The sequence below is a fragment of the Gallinula chloropus genome, assembly GCF_964237585.1.
Source record: "Gallinula chloropus genome assembly, chromosome: 5".
NCBI lineage: Eukaryota > Metazoa > Chordata > Aves > Gruiformes > Rallidae > Gallinula > Gallinula chloropus.
The window spans coordinates 65479772-65500605 of record NC_140090.1 but is presented as its reverse complement, the minus strand read 5'-3'; the positions used below and the strand labels follow the sequence as shown (position 1 = coordinate 65500605).

At 35.8% G+C, this 20834-nt stretch overlaps 1 protein-coding gene across 1 annotated transcript in view; it reads right to left on the bottom strand.

Moving 5' to 3' along the window:
• The window catches only part of DNTT (DNA nucleotidylexotransferase), a gene marked incomplete at both ends in the record, with an annotated part of 89343 nt that overhangs the window by 29124 nt on the left and 39385 nt on the right, over positions 1-20834 (bottom strand). Inside the window, one exon of the mRNA XM_084265380.1 lies at positions 4319-4421. Coding sequence (XP_084121506.1) covers positions 4319-4421 — 103 coding nt within the window. The remainder of the gene's footprint in view (positions 1-4318; positions 4422-20834) is intronic.

The following is a 20834-nucleotide window of genomic DNA, read 5'->3' as shown; positions in this document are numbered from 1 at the left end:
ATATCACTTTTAAATAGGAGCCAAAGCCTATGTCATATCCATTGAGATAATATATCCAATTAACCTAATTTGATTAGGCACTGGATATCACCATCACCCCATAAAGTAAAGCTGAGATGGCAATTCTGTGCATTTTGAAGAAGTATTGCCTGAAGGGGCAGTCAGCTCTGAAAATTGTGTGAGGTTTTGGCTACTGCTAGCTGCAAAACAGCAGCCTTCTCATTACTCTGTGTCAGGGAATCTGCAGTTCTTTGCAAATTTCAGCTTGATCTATACACCCATAAAGTGCTTTAGACCTTGTTTACACAGTCAAGTTTTAAAATGTGGACATTTTCATTTATCAAATTTACAACACCATCAAAACAAAACATATTTTTGGGGGCAGTTACATTAATAGATATAAGTTTTTCCTTTTTAGAATGATTATGCACTTTTTGTTTAAATAGACTGAGTGCTAGCACATCAATGGCTTTGATATTGGAGTAAATCCATGATCAAACTGAGGGTAAAGTGTGGATTTTTAGAAAAATATGTAATCAATAGCTGAAAAATAAATCCAAATATGGTCATTAGCCTTTTTTGTCATTTTTAATTGAATTAAATGCTATACCATTTTTAATGTTACGAGCTGTCATTATTCAGAAGTGTTAGTAGCTGGATTAATTCTGTTAAAGCTAAGTAGGACCATTTTATACCACCCGATAATGTAATCCAGTATCTTCTGAAATGTATATATGTTGTTAGGCTTATTTTCCTTCTAAGACGGTTTAATAAAGTGAAACTGGATTTTAATCCAAAATAGGATATAGGCATGTTAATTCAGAAAAATCTCCACCTAGATGAGACAGATGGAAACCTATAAAGCAGAACAGCTCAAGGAACTGATGCCTGGGAGCTGCCAGGCTTGTTAGGGCAAGGAATCATTAGCAAATGGCATCAAAGGGTTGATCAGCAAAACAAAACTTTGCAGCATAACCATGCAGCTGCCTTGGTCCCATTTTCATGAAGTTTCCCGTACCTCAGTCTGATCTAATTCTGGGCATGTCCTGAGCAGCCTGGGGTTGACAACAACAGACAGACCAGCATCAGAGTCCAGAAATTAAGATTTTTTTCCCCTCTTTATGCCATAAGCATTTGTATGACGGACGGCATGGATGGATGGAGACATATACATACCCACATGCAGACAAACAATACACACTAGAAAGATCAGATGTTATGAGAAAATCTGCAGCTGTCTGGACTGTTATTTTTCTATGCTATATTCATTGTGATTTTGTCAGTAAGCTGTTCTTATCCCAATCCACAGGATCTGTCTCTTTCTCCTCCAGGAGTGAGCAAGTTGTGTGTGGTGCTCAGCTACTGGTTGGGGCTGATTAACCACAACCATAGTAATGTTGAATAAACCACATAGTTTTCAACACCTTTCAACAGAAAGATCTTGTTGCATTAAGCTTTTCAGCTAAGAAAAATGCCCATTTAAAATAGTTAAAAGGCTGAGGTTTCATAGTTTAGAAGTTAAATACTGCAGAATCCTTTGCTAAGTGGTACCGAAGAGCTACCAAAATGCTGTTGATTTAGGGTTTTTTTGTCATGTTCTCCCCCAAGAAATAAAAGGTAACAAAAAGTATAATTCCCTCCTCTCTTTTCTGCATTTTCATTGTGCTGGCAGCTTATTCTTTAGTAGTGCCAGTAAAAGCCTATGTATTGCAAGTGCACCATAGGTAGTAGTATTAGCCATACATTTTCTGGAGGATGATCAGAAAAAAAATATTTGTCCACAGTTTTAAATAATCCGCAGAGACTCTAGGTTTGGTTTCTACAGCCATTTGACATCTCCATTTCTGAGATTTTCTTCATGCTGGGATCCCTAGAGAATCAAACCCTTGGCCACCCTTGACCTCCCATAATCTCCCTGCACTCACTTCTGGCAAATTTTATCCTTTAAAAAAAAATCAGCTAGAACAATTTACTTTCTATTTCTTTCCTTTCAATTCCATTTAATGAAAGTAGCTCAGAGTGATCTGAAAAGCTTCAGCAGTTGCCAGACTCCTCTGATCACAGCCATTGTTCTCATTAATCTAAGTGGAATGTGATGAATGGGAGAAGGAATGAAAGGCTGAACTCAGGGCAGTCTCTAGCCTCAGCCTGTCATCACTTCCTTTCTTCTGTGTGATAACATACAGGATTTTTGGAGGACCCACATGTGGCTTCCTAAAGGTTCAAGTCTGCTTAAGAAGGTAAAAGGACAACATCCAAGAAGAAATGCAGTTTCTCAGAATAAAGGGAGAAGAATGACTGAGAAAGAAACTTTACATAAATAATAAAATGTATAAAATAGAGCAACTCCTTAGGGCTTACCAATTGCCACAGCTTCATTGCTTTTCATTTTAGTATGATAAATTATACCTACTAGCAAGCCACTTTCCATACAGAATTATGATGGAATCCACAGAAATCTAAGAAATTAATAATAATCTGTTAACATTTCAACAATAGAGTCAACTGGAAGATGAATTCAGTTTAGTTTGTATCTTACCAGGAAAAAAAAAGTTTGAAGCCCTTCCATTAAAGACAGCTGAAAGGTTTTGAACACCTTGAAACAGATAGCTTTGTACAGTCACACAAGCTTTTGTCTGGTTGGTTGTTTATCATGTCTTTCATGTGTTAACCCATTATACATTAATTAAAGTACAAAGTTCAAGAATCAATTCAAAAGCATTCTCTCAAGGCTATCAGCAATGAAAGCTGACTTAGGAATGGGGTGATTCACCTCAGACAAAGTGTTGGCCTTTTACTTGTTGAAATCTACTCAATTCCTTTGAACAGTACATGTAGTAAAAGGTGAAAAAAATCTTAGCTGCCTAGAAATAGAGAAAAAGAAACAAAAGACTATTCTTCCCAACATACCATATTTCTGATCCAGGAATATTTAGAGGTACCTGCACCTGTTATAATTCAGACTCTTCCAACATTAAAGCTGCCTCAAACTGAAGAAAGCTGAATAGAAAACACCCAACAATCACAGAATCACAAGGTTGGAAAAGACCTTTTAAGATCATCAAGTCCAACCATTCCCATTCTATGCTAAACCATATCCCTAAGTACCTCATCTACCCTTTTTTTAAACACATCCAGGGATGGTGACTCAACCACCTCCCTGGGCAGCCTGTTCCAGGCCCTGACAACTCTTTCAGTATTTTTTTTTTTTCTAATATCCAATCTAAACCTGCCCTGGCACAGCTTCATGCCATTTCCCCTCGTTCTATCTTCTGTCACCTGGCTGAAGAGATGATTGCCCACCTCTCTACTACCTCCCTTCAGGTAGTTGTAGGTGGTGATAAGGTCTCCTCTCAGCCTCCTCTTCTCCAGACTAAACATTCCCAGCTCCCTCAGCCGTTCCTCATGGGATTTGCTCTCCAGCCCCTTCACCAGCCTGGTTGCCCTTCTCTGCACTTGCTCGTGGACCTCGATGTCCTTCTTATGCTGAGGAGCCCAGAACTGCACACAGTACTCGAGGTGTGGCCTCACCAATGCCGAGTACAGGGGCATGATCACTTCCCTGGACCCACTATTTCTGATACAAGCCAGGATGCCATTGGCTTTCCTGGCCACCTGGGCACACTGCTGTCTCATATTCAGCTTGCAGTCAACCAGCACCTTCAGGTCCTTCTCTGTCTAACGGGTCCTTCTCTGCTTGACAGAGTCCTCTGCCTGGCAGGCTCCTTCAAATCACTTAGATGAAAAATTCCTCTGTGATATGTGTGTATTCTTGCAAATGCAGATATAATGGCATACTATCCCAAATTCCAATGGAAGCCAGGAAAAAAAGCTGATCTATGGAGTGAAAGGAAGCCAGAATTCTAGGCCTTTGGTACCTAAGCTTTCAAACTTGCTCACTTCACAACATAAGCTCACCCATAGCTATTACCCTTAAAGCTGGAGCTCCCCTTGGGAGAACATACTCCCCTCTCAAGAAGGAATTAAATAAATACAGATATGTTTCAAATATAAGAACAGTTTTACTGTGTTACTCAAATCTCCACCTAGCTTGATTTCTTACATCTCACTAGCTGCATATTATTAGGGTAAGGTATTACAGAAGGTGTGCAGAGGATTTCTGATATAACCTTTAACTTTAGCATTCAGAGCTGGAGGATGAGCCTAGATCATCATGATAACCAAATAGAGCAATATTGAATTTCAAAATTTTGTAGTCATGTGTAAAAAGGAGTCAACATTCTTTAAGCACAGTGTAAGCTTAATTCAGTGCTATTAGAATACGTGAGGTTTTGGTCAAATGTTATCTAGTTCATACCTGTTTTTTCCATAAGTCAACAACTTTATGCAGAAGTTCATCATCTTCCCTTGGTCCAGGATTGGTGATCAAAAAATCTATATCATGTCCAATCATCTTACCCCTAGAAGCAATAAATAACAAGATTAAAAGAGTTAAATTCCTGTTGAATTTCACACTACTTTTGAAGAGAATATTTTTGCTGCATTCTAAGAAGTTTTCAGCATAAAGTGATAACAATGTGTCTTGAAACGTAATCAAAATGGAATCTTTTATTTCCTTTATCTGGTCTGTCTGCTCTTTGTTCAGCAATAATTTAAGCTTTTTGATGTATTTTCTCTGTTGTTCAACTAGATACTGCAGATCCATTTGGTGATGTTAAATCTCTCCCTTCCTTCCCATTAAGTCCCAGAAAATAAGGTTTCAGTCATCTTTGGTTAAAAAAAAAAACATAATCAAAACATCATAGTACATATTATGAATCCAGTGCAGTAACAGTGATAAACTTTTTCATCTGACTACTGCATGTTTAGTTTTCTATAGCTTTTGATGGACACTTTAATGAACAAAACTGTGATTATGAACAATTTTATTGCTTCTTTTTATAACAGACATAAAATCTCTGAGTATTTTACTTTTCTTTTAAAATATAACAATGCTTTTTGTAGAGCCTGAGCTTAATTTTTTTTCCAGAACAATTCAACCTTAATGTAGCTAACACTTTTTTATTATACCCACTGTGGATTTCACAATTAAATGCATAGGCACAAAGCTTAATTGTAAATGTTCTGAAAGAAAAATGATGTTTTGACCTCTTGTTTTCTTCCTTCAAGTTTAAGCATTCATCTTGCCTTTCATCCACTTACCAAATTTGTTAAACATAAGTGAGATTAAGATACAGCTATCATTTGAAAATGGGCAAAAGCATGCTACCAGAATGTTTACCTTCAGAATTATAAAATATTTGAGAATCTCTGAAAATTTCTTAGAGTGCAATTCATCTGGGGATTGCAGAACCAATGCAAGGTTTTCATTTTGGCCTGAATACTGTAGCAGTGACTGTATACACATTTATTTATTGACTGTACTCAAGGCAACCTAAAGACAAAGGAGCAGAGGAGAAATTTCTGCAACTAGATGCAGTATACAGAAGGTGGAGTAAACCCTCAAAATCTGGAGTAGTGACACCTAACACATCTCCAAATGCTTTTCCTGTGTTCACAGCAAAGTCTCGCTGATGTTAACAAGCGTACGTGATGTTATATCTCAGTTGTGTTTCAGTTCAACACTGTGTCCAGTGTTCAGAGAACTTCTGAATTATTTTACAAGAGGTGAAAATTTGAACTGTACAAACCAGGAGGTTTCCTTTTTCTTATTTAATGAATTTGTTCTTTCTTTTAAAACAGGGCCTAAAACTGAATCCGATTTCTTAAACTTGGAAATTTGTAGGAACAGAACTGATTGGCAGATACGTCAACTGCCATTTGTGTGACAGAAAATCATCTAACTGATGGATAATTGAAAAGCATTAGCAGCAAGATGTAAGGAAATGAAAATCTAGGTTTTACATTTGACAAGCAGTCTAACTCACTGCAATGCAACTATTGTGCCATGTCTGCAGCAAAGTCAAAACTGCTTAAACAGGTAGAAATTATTTCAAAAGAAGTTTTAAACAAAGCATGTCTAGGCTTAGAAACCTAACAGCAATTCAAACTCAAGAAGTTAAAAAACATTTAGTATTCAGTGCAACAATTTCTGAGTTATTTTGTAGGATGACATTCATTATCTCTTAAACTACCATAATAATCCAAAGCTCTTACATAGCACATTTTACTTACATGTCTCAACACATTTTTTCAAAGGGAAGGAATTTACAGTTCCTATCTTAGAGATGCAGAAAGCAGTATATTTTTTTTTAAATTATTAAAAGAAAAAAATGTAAGAACTAGGAAGCTGATAGAATCAGGAGCTGGTTCCAAATTCTGCCTCTACTGCTTAATATAGGCATCTTTTTTGGTTAATGACATCTATGTCATCCAGCCATAAAATTTCAAGAAATCCAAGGTGTTTCACTGGCCAATTATATCCCAAGACAGAGAGCATTTATTGAAGTGTTTTTTATTTCTGAGGTTAGAGTGTTTATATCTGTATAAACCTACACCATATAAAATCACTGTTATAGTCAGTTATATTTCAGCTTCTCTTTGAACTAATTCACACTGGATTAATTTCTGACTGAATTTGTCTGGCTGTTACTGGAATATTTAGTGTAATTTCTACTAGTGCTCTTCACCGAATGTATTTCATCCTTAAAAAATGTATTACCTTCCTTAAAATATAAAAACAATCAAGTAAATTAAAAAGCTCTATAATAAGTATTGCTCATGTCTTGTAAATTGTACAAAAAGATGTAGTAAAGTGCACAAAGATTCAGACCATCATTCTACTGAAGCTGAAAGAAACATGGCCATTGATTTCAACAGAGTAGAATTTTTCATATATTTTTAAATATAAATATATATTTGTATGTGTGTATATACATACAAACATACTACAGTGAGTATAAAGTTATGTAAAGGGCGCACAGGATGGCATATTGCCCAGGTTCTCTGTCTCCTGCTCAGTAAGTAAGCATGTGTATTTGTTTATCAACAATTAAGTCTGTATGCACATCCACAGTTCATTAAAACTGAAGCTAACTATATACCTAAAGACTAGATGTAATACAGAAAATGATACAAGTTACCCACCAGGGTGCATATCAAACTAGATAGGAGAACACAGAATTAATCACCTGTTTAAGTGCCTCAGAGATGAAACCACAATCTCTTGTTAATTCCTGGAGCTCACCAAGAGGAATGCTGCAAACTGCAGTCTTTTATAAACCCCATCACATTCAGGAGAACAGATTCTTTAAACAGAGCTACAGATGGTCTCCAAAATGATCTAGAGACTGAAGGGGGTTAATTAAGCATCGCTCACTCAAAAACATAAACACTTTGAAAAAAACCCATGAAAATGATGCTGTCAGGGCCTGGTTTTCTCTTGCATTTGGTAGCCCAATGAAAGGTACAGTGATTTATCATCTTAGTATTGCCTTGTTTTATCAGTTAGAAATATCAGTAATGTTTCTGTTTCACAGGAGTGAAACAGTCTTATCTCCTTCTGCCAAGGATACGGATCCAGTGCCAGAGCTCAGAGACAGCCTTTGCATCCACATCAGCACCCATGGGTTTTATAACTTACTTGTTATTAGCTATTGGATTAAAACTACTAATCAAAAAGAAAACACTGAGGTTTTCACAGCCAAATTGTCATCAACTGGCTGTTGAACACAAAATGCAGAGCCAGTGCTTGGTGTGGGGGACCAGAGTTTTGAGTTCTCCTCTCTAAATGGTCATCCTAGTAGCATGGTACATCACACTCTCTCTTTCTGGCTCTACAAATCCCCCATTTTATACTTCAGAGTGGCAGAAATCCACTCAGGTTAGTGATTTTAGCACATCAGTGAATGATGGGCAGATCTAGGGATTTGATGGCAGCTTGACACTGCCTACGCACACAAGGATTTATATACAATTTGAGTACTATTAAAAAAATAACAAACCTCACAAATAAACACCCCAAAAAACAGCTTGCAATGACATTTTAGAAAAAAATGTATATATACTCCTAACGTGTGCAAGAGCTGCTCACAGCTTGTCTATTTTCTGGGTCTCCTAAAAGATGAGAGTGATAATCTGTCTAGTTTCTAGATTCCAGTTGGGCATAATAAGCAGGATCTGGGAATTTATCAATTTATGTGTGGAAATGCTGGGGCTGCTGTGAAGCAAAAGTGTAGGTGCCTCCAGAATCAGAGCATTCAGGGACATAACTGGCAACTTCAGGTTTCTGTGGCTTTGAACAGAAAGGGACATCGATTCAATTTTTGCTGTTCAGATCCATTTACAATTTTTCTTTTCTTTAAACCTTAACCTAAATTGTTGTTGGATCAGAGCTATAAGAAAAATTGAACTTGTGTTCAATTCTAGGCTGGCTAAATTTGTATGAAGCTGGTGTTTCTTAGTAGTCAAATAATTACCTTTAGGGTTGTTAGAATTTTCTGATTTGCTGTTGTTTTAATATAAAATTTAGATTCTGGGTCATCAAACATAATTACCATTATGACTAAAATTTTAATATATGAAGGAGTGGCAATGGATATATATGAATGTATCGCAAAGGATAATCAGGATAATCACATTATCTTAATCTACAAGAGCAACATCTGCATGATTAGGCATTTTAGAGTAGCATGTGTGCAAGGTATTTTGAAATCCCAGGATATTAAATAATGGCTAAGCCATAACAATGACAATTCTGATAAACTGACTTCAGTTGAAGAAAGATAGACTGACATATCTGTATCACTCACAAAACTTCACTAATGGAGGAGCTTAAACCGCTTTTTGTGGCAATGAGTTATGTGTCAAAACCCTGAAAACCATTTAGCAGTCTTTGAGCTTACACAGAGTTCAAACAGATACAGATGATACTGTATTTCCACATCTGTGCTTGCATTAGGTAAAACTGTAAGCTTTTCTTAATCTTGCAAGCCATCGAAGTGAATGAAATACAAAGTCAACATAAACAGCCTGTTTATATGAGTAACTGCAGCTCCTGCTAAGGCATCTATCTGTGAAATATAAGCATCAAAGTAAAATCACAGACAGCACAATAGCTTTGGATGGATCTGTCATAAAACTGATTTATTATTACCTTTACTATCGATGTTGTATTGTGCAAAGAAATATTACACGTCTCTATGTTGCCAAAATATTCCAGGCTTTGCCTGCTAACCAAGGAAAGGCATTTCTCTCTTGAAATGTTGCAGTCTAAGTCCTAGGTTTGTTCACCTCCATTTTCTCTTTCAGCTCCTTCCAGTTGTGATGGCCTTTCTCCAAGAGTAGCCCCTTCCTGCAGCTATGGTCAGAAGTATCCAAGTCTGCCATTACTTAACTACGCACACACAGCTGTGTATTTTCCAGCAAAGCTTGCTATACTTGTTTTTCTTCACTGTCTTACTCTATCTCCAGTTTTCTTTCAGGTCTTTATAATTTTCCCTACAATATGATTCCTCCTTTTTTTCCACAATACGGATAATTTGTTTTAAAAAAATGATTTTATGCTCTACTGCAGTGACATTCTGACTCTTGTCTGCTTAGCATTCAGAAACCACAGGAATGATAAGGAGGAATACTCAGATCTAGGCTTTTTTTTGGTTTTCCCTGTTTCCCCAAAATTCTTTCCTAGGTTGATTTTATAGTGTCCATATTAGATTTTTTTTTATTTTTAGGTGCACCTCACTCATTCTTTCTCACTGTCACCTCTTTAAAATATACCTATTAGTCTCCAAGTTATTAGAATCATGCTCTGATAGACATAGAAGTTTTTTCTCATTTGACAATCCAACGGTTACCCCGCTGTGGAACAAACCAGAATGAATAGGATAAATCCCTCAATAAAAGTTTTCTGTGAAGTCATTCAAATCATTGAAGTGGTTAACTGAATGGCCTACCTGCAGTACTAGACGGTCACGAGAATGACTTCTGACTTTAAAACTTGAACTCTGTATTAGGTTTGTCTTTGGTTTAGTTAGGTTATTTGGTAATGTGTCACTATGATGTTTTACTTTACAGAGTGCATTTTCTCGTTTTCAGAGGTTCACACTTCATTCAGACAAGGATTATAATAGTTTTTGTAATTCTCTCTCAAGCAACACTCTGATTTTACTTCTAAGAGAAAACAGTTCTCAGGTTGAATGATTTGCCTCAGGTCTGTCCTTGTTAGCTAAATAACAAATGATATGCCTGAAATGCAAAATGAACTTTGCTTTGTTTGCTAGATATTTTGGACCAGGAATCCAATTTAGTATCAGGCTCTCCAGGGCAGCCTAAAATACTTTTTCTACACAGCTGCCATATTCTCTAATTCAACCAACTCTCAAAATCATCTTAGGAAGGGAACTTGAGTACTTTTCCCGACGAAGAAGATACTTAATATTCAGAAGAAAATGGTTTTCAATAGCCACTCAGAAAGCTTATCAGAGATGACTGTGGCCCACTGGCTCTTCCCTCTCAGATCTCAGACTAGAAACAAGTTAGCCAACTTGCATTTCATTTTCTCAAAATACAGACAGAAAAATTCCAAATAAACTATGGGGGCAGGGGGGAATATATTCCATTTTGTAACAGTCACAGAATATCCAAGTCTTGATTCATTAAGCAAATCCTGTCTATTCCTTATTAAGAGAAAATACTCGTTGGCATAATGATAGCATTGTAAGTGCTGAATGAGGCTGCATGTGTGTTAAATCTTCAGTGTTTACACACACATACTGAACTTTACACGCGAGAACACTGCCACTGGTATAAGGCATTAGTCACTTAAAGTCAAGCATATGTTGTTCAGAACCTGGAGGACTAAACGACAGGTGCTCATTTCCAATGACTGATCAACTAAATTAACCAATGAAGAAGCATACATTTATGTGAGGTTCCTGAAATGAAGCAAATTCATTGCATATAATTAATTACATAATAAATATTCAAATGATACAGTCATTTGACTGCCACAAAAATATACCAAATAATGGAGAATGGAAACAGTTTTAACATAAATATTTCAGGCTTTTCTCTATTTGAACCTTTTATTCCTATTTAAATTGTGAGAAAATATCAATTACAGAGGAAGGTATATGAACTCTTAAACACTGGATATTGGCTAATGTTCTGAGTTAGTCAGATGAAACTGGATTGTATTGGCTAAAAATCTATGTTTATGATAATATTAATATTCAGATTTGGCATATTGAAATGGCTTTAAAAATGTTAATGGATATTTTATCCATATAATTTGCAGCCTTTACATTGAATAAGAAAAAACGCATAGCTGTGAAATAGCTTCTTGAGAATGATTGCTATTGGGAAAGAGAGCAGGCCATCAGGAATTGCTGTGCAACCAATATTCACCGTAAAACTGGTAAGATATTTAAACTCTCACTTTCCTGACCATTTTATCACATAGTCATTTTGATGCAGAAAGCTAGGAAAATCAGGTAATCTCAGACCAGAGCTACATGGGAGAGGCCTCAGACAGCACCTGGAATGCATGCACAAAATATCAGAGAACATAACTCTCCCTTTCTTCCAAAGAGCTCAGATTAAAAGCGATCCACCTGAAATTCATTTGCATAGCAAGCTGGATACTAGCTAAAATGCTGAACAATGATATTAAAGAGTCCTTTATTTGTGGAAAGAACATGGAAAATCGTTACATTTGAAATTAAGTCTCATCTTCTCTGCATTCTTCTTTTGGGAAATGCAGGGCGGACAGACATCCATAAATGATTTGAAAATCTGTGAGGCCATTTGAATATTTTCTTCAATATAGATGAGTAATACGTATAAACATCTAGGAAGGCCAAATGCAATTGCTGAAGTGATGATTGTGTGGCACTGAAAAAGGGATTAAATGTTGCAGATTACACATAGCTGAAGGAATGGACAAATTTTGATACAGCACAGTGAATGTTTCTTTAAGTATAGACAAAGCTTGAATAAGTAGCAGAAACACTCTGTTTAGAAATAGCAAACAAATAATTTAGAAGTACCATAAAATGCGTGTTCCCAAGGGAAAACTCCAGTAGCCTCAGTGTGCACGCACAAACGTAATTATGCTATAATTAAACATGCACATGTATGTGTACATAGTTCAGACTTCTTGCTGACTATTCTGATACTGATGCCATACATCTGCTCTAGGGATGTAATCTCTACTCTGCATCTGATTTAACTCCCACGGTACTGGCAGTATAGAAATATTATTTGACATTAGGTGAGTTTGACCAAATATAAGGCATGGTAATACTTTCAAGTCTGTAATAACTGTAGTCCTGATTATGATATGTCTACTACCTGTCTCCCACCAGCACGTGGTTTCCTAGAAGAGGAATATAAATTTTTGTTCCAAATCCCAAGTAGTCTGCACACTTGTATGTTTGGTTATTGAGCAGTCTCTGCTGACACCTTGAACAAGGGATGGAAAATTTATTAAAATAATTCTGCATTACTGTCACTCAAATGATTAAGAACTATACCTTTTTCTTGTATAAACCCCATTATAAAGAGAAAAGAATCTTTAAGCTGGAAGTACTGGAGCATGACAGGGCTACAATTATTACATAGAAACCCTGGACTGTTCACTAGCCACAGGAGAAAAATACCATGGACTACAAAGCAGTCATAGATTCAGTTCAGGAAAGAATATTTCTTTGATGTTTGCTACAGGTTTTCAAAATCTTGTGAGATATATTCAGGTATAGGTTACCAGCAGTTTAATAAAATATAAATGCTAAGTAGACCAATAAGCAAAATCTTCAGGTTTCTTTGCTGAGTGAATTCACTGAATTCAGAATTTAATCAGAAATTATTTCAACACACTTTCTTCAGATTTTTTTTCAGATCTGAAATCCGGACCTAGAGTAAATTGGTTTTATTGACTCAAAAGAACACTGACCTTTGCTAGTTATATAATTACTATGCTGATAGGGAACAACAAGGTAATTTGCAAGGAAATGAGCAGAACCATACCTGTGCAAGGGTTTCTGTAAGTGATTTAATGTCGAAGGATTTTGTTGCATGGAGGAAATTATTTTTGAAACAGTCTCATTTTATCAGCAGAAGTCCTGAATAACTTATAAAAAAAGTTAGAATACTATCTTGTGACAGAAAGGATCTTTTATTTACAATAAAATGCTGTAACATTTAAAGTTATTTCCTCAGAAACACTCAATTACATATTCTGATCAATACTATAAAGAACGTTAGCAGCCTAAGCAACAGCATAGTACTATACCAGTCCATTGATAACAGAAATGACCAGCTAAACCCTGCACACCACACATAAGCTGTTCTTCAAATCACTGTCAGCTTTAGCACAGCAGTTTTCCTTAATATTCAAGTCAGCTCTACATTTCAAAACAACATTTAGATACAGTGTCAATGCAAGGGTGGTTCACATACATATAGAGTAGGTAGCACAAAAAATAGACGCTCACTGAACTGCAAAAGCAGCTCAACCAAAGTTAACAGCCCAAAAACACTGTCACAGAGCAAGCAGAGACAGCAGAATGCAAAAAGTGACTGTTCGCAGACCTGACTCTCACTGTGCAATGATTACTTTGTCAGCAGAGGGAGAGTGGAAGAGGGAATGTTCTAACAAGGGCCATTCAAACGTGCCCAACTCTACCATCAGCTTAACTTGCTCTCTAGGTGCATGATCTTTATACCTCCACCTGAAACATGACAAAGATATAAGATTGATGAGGATGCCAGAGGCAAGATACCATATTATAGCCAATCAAATTAGATAGTCAGAAGGCTCATCTATACCATTTGTCACAGGAAGACTTACTAAGTTTCCCAAAGGTTGTAGTTTTTAGAATCATGGACCATTCTGACATATGAATTGAAACTCAGGGAAGCCTTCACTGCAGGACTGGTAAATAGGAACAGAGAGCCATGCAGATTATCAGGGTTTTTTATGCAACAGATAATTACAAATCATTATTTCCCCATGGTTTTTAAAAATGTATAACCACCTTGCACTGCAAGTGTCTATAACAGGTGTTATTTCTTATTTCACCCTGAGTGAATGATCCTAACAGAGTCCACATACACAGTCAGTCTCTGCTGTTAAAAAATAATGTAACAAGTCCGAAATAAGGAGGAAAATAATAAAACAAGATCTGAACAGGGCTCTGGGGAAGACAATTATAGGTATGGGAATATCTGTCTACTTGGGAAAATTTCTGCTCTCCTGGTTTGTTATTCGAATTAAAACCTAGCTGTCTTTGAAGGCAGTTTGATACTAGTAGTTCCCAGCCACTGTTAAAACTAATTCTCTTTTCTTTCTAATGCCATATAGGTGGCAATGTACTATAAAATATCAGTTGAGATGGAAAGTGCCAGTGTGGGAAAATACTGGCAAAACATTTTGCAGCTGAACTCGGATTTTAGCGTCCAGCCTTTCAGTCATCCTACTTGACTCCATCTGCACAAGATCATAAAACTTGAGAGTTGAATACTTCTGGAAATCAAAACCCAAACTGACTGAAATTTTGCATTCCATATCAGAGGTAATTCTAGAAGTCCTGTCCCTTAGGGATTAATTCTTTCTTGACTGTACATCACAGGGCTATTTTGGGGCATAATTAATATCTGTGAGATGGTTTAATAGGAAGCTGATTAATGTCTGAAATAGCAATAATCAAATTAAATTAACTGAAAAAAATTCTGCCAACAGCAAAGACAATTAGAATTAAATTCATTATATATTTAACTGAAAAGATACCATACGTTTATGAGAGGTACTCTGACTCATTTTGAGACAATGTGACAGTAAAAAAAATGCTATTGTAGCTGTGACACTTAGTCTGCAGAATTACTTCTCTCACTGATATAAGAATAAAATAATTTTAGATTAGACTGGCTTTGAAATGAAAACATCGTGAAAACTGAGCCAGTGTTCTCCTGGGCAACTACAAATCGCGCTTCCATAAAGGTTTGAATTGCCAAAGGTAGCATAAAGCAGATTCTTCAGCCAGCCAAGTAATTCAACATAAACCCAGCTGAACTACATCAGTATTTGGCAAAGATTCACAGGTGTGTTCTTCGGAAGAGGTATTTTAAGGTGGACACTTCATTAAAATGCTACTTTTCTCGCCTAATGTAACACTAATTCTAATTCACTTGGGGCAGAACACTTTCCATAGCTATGGAAGCTAATTATTTTATTTTTTAAGTTAATCTAACTCTGTGATGAAGTAGCAATAGAAAAATCCCTTTCCCTCTAGTAGAAACTTTACTTATATGGCAAGGCAATACATCTTTATAGCAGCCGGATGTCACTGCTATGGAGAATCAGTAGCTACCGTTCAAGGAGACTTTCAGGGGAACACCTAACAACGCAGAGAATGTGTTACTTAAAAGATCTTTCTTGTATCAAGTCAGGATGAAGAAGTGAACCCTTCCGCTGCAGAAGGTGATGCATCTCTAGATATTTCTGGGAGCTATACTCTGAGGGCAAAAACCACTGAAGTGCAGAGAACCAGTGTGAAGCCTGCACGATACCACTTAAATCTTATTTAAAACCTAATTTCACCTCCAGTGGCTACGTAATATCATTCACCTGGTCCCATTAAATGTGCTTTCAAAGACTGTCATGCTATGGTTGACTGTGTGTCTTTTATGACCCAAAAGAAACCTAAACAGTATTGCTCAGAGTAACAGACACCTGTGTACTCCTCTTCATGTCGTGCTGATAGCTTTTTTTCAAACTTTGCTTTACCAGATATTTGATGTTACTTTAATGCAATAAGAAGAAAAGATAAACCAGACAATGGTTATTCAGCTGAAGAACTTAAATGGCCAGCAGTACTGCTACATTAAAAGTTATCCATTCTATCAAATTATCTGTATTAAAAATATTAAATACTTAAAAATATTTACAATGCATAACCTTGAAAATATTTATTTCCCTAACTTAGAAAAGGAATTAATTGTATTGGCTTCTATGGACTTTAAACCAAATTGTTATTTCAAACCACATTCATTTTAAAATAGATCTGCACAAGGATTCTTTCACATACATGGATATCAAAGAAAAACAATGTTGTGGAACATTATGAAAAATTTAATGTAAGTCAAAATTTAAAGAGCTAACCAAAACAAAAATTCACCAGAAAAAATTATTCCAGAAACAAAGGCATTATGGACAATCTGACCAACATATTTTTGCTTGCATTATCTTGAGGAGGACCACTCATATACTAAAATTAATTCCCTTCAAACATAACTCAACTTCAAAGCCATTTAAAAAAAAACAATCTGAAAAAAAAAAGCTACAAAATTGAATTTCAACTGAATTCATTACACACTACTAAATTGTTTACAAAAGTAGTCCTCTACCAGCATGGTTTCTACTGAGACAGCAAAATAGGATAACAGTCATGTACGAATTTAGTCACCTACTTCTTAATTAGAAAGTATGGCTGTTTCTATGCATTTTACTAGCTGTACTGCCTAGACAGCGTTATTGTCCTCCAGCTTTTCCTGACATAAATGCCTGAATGTGGCTGTCACCAATCACATCCTGATGTTGAATATTTATCCCTCTTTGGCTTGCACACAAGAAGACTTTTTGCTACAAACAGCTCTAGGACCTCTGAATTCTGTATTTGACATAAATTCACTATTTCACCAACCAAAACAAAACAATGCTTAAGCTTTGAATGACTGAGAGCGCTGTCTCAATTTCATGTAAATAATGCAACTGTACCTGGAAGCTGTCCATATAATTTCAAGCTTTTAAAGCTTATGAAATGTACCATACCAATCTGTCACAGTTTTATTTAAAGTCATGAAACACATTGCTGAAGTTTTACTTCTGCTGTCTCGGCAAATCCTTTAAATTACACTCCATTCCAATCAAGCTTTTCATATGACATCATAGAAACTTCCTGAATACATAAATTTTGCAGAGTGCCAATCAATGGTGAAGCAAAACCTCTTCAACACTGTCTGAAAAACATATGCACTCCAATGAGTATTGATGTGGATTTGGGATCTCATATTTGGCTGAAATATTAGAGTATACAGATGATAATTTTGGCTTAAACACATCTATTTAGTTTCATGTGTTTAAACTCGACTGTCAGCATGTTATATGATAACATAGAGTAAGCTTTCTCCACGTGATGTGGATGACAGTGGTACAGTATTGTTGGTTACTAGAAATTGTAAAATTTTCATTATTCTGAAATCTACAGGAAAAAAAAAGAGAACATATTCCAATATATAGTAAGCATTGAAGAATCAGATTTGACTGAAGAAAAGATAAATTTTTGTTATTTATAGGAGCAAGCATCTCAGACTAGACCTGACTAATCATCTTTTGGCTAAGTCTCTTTTTGACTAATTCAAGGCTTAACAAAGACTTCAGAATCATGCAAACTGAAAGGCAAGGAAGTTCAACTACTGCTACTTACAAAGAATACAACAAAAAGATTAGTGCATTCAAACCCACCCAATGTTTCAGAGAACTCTCAGAGAGCATGATGAAGTCTGGGGGGGGAAAAACCCAAAGAAAATAACGGTTAAATAAATAACCCGTGTCTCTATTCAACAATAAATCTATATGAGATGATGAAAGGAGAGGAGTAAAGTTTTGGAGACTTCTGTCTGATTTCTTTGAAAGTAGTTGGTAACCAGCACTTTTCAGGACAGGCTATCACAAACTGAGAGGGAGCTGGACCCTTCTAGATCAGTGTTAATCATTACATATAGGTATTGCTCTGATTCAAGACAAATTCAGGTGCTGTGTCCACCTTCTGCTGGTGTTGTGACAGAGAATGAAGTTGGCCATCGTGAGGTATTTAGATGGAGTAAACCAAGAGCTGCCTGTATACATGTACTCCAAATGCCTGAAAGTGGAACTGAATGGTTGAAATGCATAGACATTTTGGGTCTGTAAATCAGAAAAGCTTTCCAGTTTTGTGATTCCATCTCAGACAGTACATAATCTACTCAGGTGCCACAATTCAAACAGCATTAGTTGCAAACCAAAACCTCAGCTAAGCAAGTCATATACTGATAGAACAATAACCTGGTGCTCTCTTCAACGTCATTAATACTGCAGAAGGGAAAACAGAAAAGTCAGCTGCATTCAAATTATTTACTGAAATAAGTAGACAACAGTCTGCATTATTAATTATGAAAGCTGTATATTTTAAAAAATGTTTTTGCAAAGCTATTTGTCACACTTCCAACATTTTTTTTAACTAGGAAAAATTTATTTTGCAACTAAGGCACTTCCCATTTACCAGTTTAGATTTTTAACGTCCAACAGAGAATTATTTGGTTCAGAATTATATTTCTATTCTACTTAGAATCTCATTACATACAAGCTAATATTTAAGATATGATCTTTATTTTAAAAGAAAAAAGAAAAAAAAAGTATTTTTCTATACTGACACTATAAAAAAATTAACCATTAGCTTTATAGCAGCAGTTTTGCTTTATTTAAGTTTCTGGTGGTACATTGACAACGTGCGTTCAATCTCAGTCCATTTTAATTCTCTCTAGCTAATTCTCCTGAGAGTTTCAAATGGATTATTCCTTTGTCATTTTCTTTTGTTACAGAAACTTCCATCAAAATGTTCTTTTTCATGCATGTCTACTTTGGCGTTTCCAAAAATCAAAACATTCACTTTGAACAATTTAAAAGACAATATTAATGTTCATGCAAGGAAGTAAATGTGCATTTTCAGAATGTCTGAATGACATTATGTGTTCAGCCTGGGTTTCACTTACTTGGCAGTGATGGCACAATCTGTAGAATCAATCTACCATAAAAATAAAGGTTTCTATTTGCTTCCTGCTCAGCTGTACTGGAAGTTATATAAACATGACAGTTTTTCTATTAAAATTCCTTGAACTGAGAAATAGATTGTTTGCTTCCACTGAAGAAAGAAAGAAAAAAAAAGCCCAAAACCCAAAAACACCCCACACAAAGAGAGAAACACACACACACACAAGACATCCCTCCAGATTCTAACATAAAATAAGATTAAGTCTTCTGTTTGAGCTCATGGTATGACAGTTAAGGAATGTAAGTAATTATTTCTGCATATAGGTTAGTCTCAAAGACAGGAGACTGATTTATGAAGTTGAACTTTCAGGCATTTTGTGGCAGTATGTATAACTCTGTTTTAGTTGTGATTAAGAAATTTTACTTATCTCTTCCATCTAAAATGGAAGAAGCTTAAAACATTTTACTAATCTCTTCCATCATCTGCTAATTTCAAATTAAACACTTACATGGTTGCTAGCATACAGCTGCAGGAGGGAGAGCTTTTAATCAAGACACTGAAGCACCTCTGAAAAAAATATGTAGAGTTTAAACCTCAAGCATGTGTACAATCTTTTTAGCTTTAATGACATTCTATACAATGTTTTAGAGTGAACAGTTAAGTCTTTCCACAACTGTGCTGACATATGAGTTTTCCAGAGCTACACTTCCATATCCCTAACTGCAAGTAAGGTATTTGGGAATTTTACAAAAGCATTATCTAGAGAAAATAAGACCTAATTTGGATTGTATAAACTTTTAATTTTGTATAAGGGAAGAGGACTTTACTTTTAACCTATGGGATACATTTAGAGAACTAGGCTTTTACAGAGAAAATAATATTTACTATTAAAATGAACATATTTTATGCCAGAACAACTATGCCTGTTTTGCAATCAGTTTTCAAACATAAACTGAAATTCAAAACTTGTCTACATCAGTGTTTTACCAAAATAGCTGTGTTGTGTGAAATCACAGATAGCCAGCAATTCCCTGGAGCTGAAACATTTATGCTCTTTGGGCCAATATAGGTTATTACATTTGAGAAAATAATTTAAACTAACTTGCAAAGGAGCACTGCATCTCCACAAAGAGAGGCTGCCAATATAGGCTACAATATAAGCATACCAGAAAAGCCTTTTAAAGTGCAGACAAGCCTGTCATTAAATCTACCTTCTACCTTAAGTAAATCTCTCCATAGTGAAATCTTATTACCCTCCTTTACAAAATTCCCTTGCCCTGCTTCAAGACATGATCCTCCATCAGTCTAAGGAGCTCATGAAGTTGGCTTAGTTGATTTAATCCTAAATTGAAAACTTCTATGATTATTAACCAACTTGTTTAATTCCAAACCATGGCAAGAAGAAACAACTGTTTGAGAACGTAACTTTTGAATACTCTCTCTGTGCCCTTTTTCCTGATCCAGATATTTTAAAGCTCCAGCCATATATTTTCTGAGAATCTCTTTGAGAACCAGCTATATCATATTTTTCTAAACTCTTGTTCTGACCTCTTTCTGAATATAATCGTGACTTTTTCAACATGCATTGTTGGGTGACCTCAGGTAATGGGGCATTTTAAAGCCATCTTCATCTTGTACCTACGCATTTTTTAGGTAAAACGTGTCACCACTTCGTGCCAGTTCAAATTCTCAATCAGATGAAAGTATTCTTCTATTTGATTCAACTGAATTCAGCGCCAAAGCTCCCACTAATCTTTTAGCTAGAATGTGCCAATAAGCTTTTCCCATTTCATTTATGATATTTGAATGGTGGAGATATGATCAGCATTTACTGTCTGGATGTAGAACTATTTATGGTATTCATACAAATGCAAACTGTAATATCAACATAACCTTTCACAAGCAAAAATACTGAATCAGGATATTATTACTAATGAAGAAAAACTAGGTGCAACTGGCCACAGTAACCTCTGCAACAAGATCAAATAACCAGAAACATTTGCTGTGTTTACCTACTAGAACTATGTCTCAGTGTAAGATATGTCAAGAGAATGCAGTCTTTGATCAGTAACATAACATATGGCATGTAAGGTTATTAGTTTATCATCCAATATGACTTTATAAACT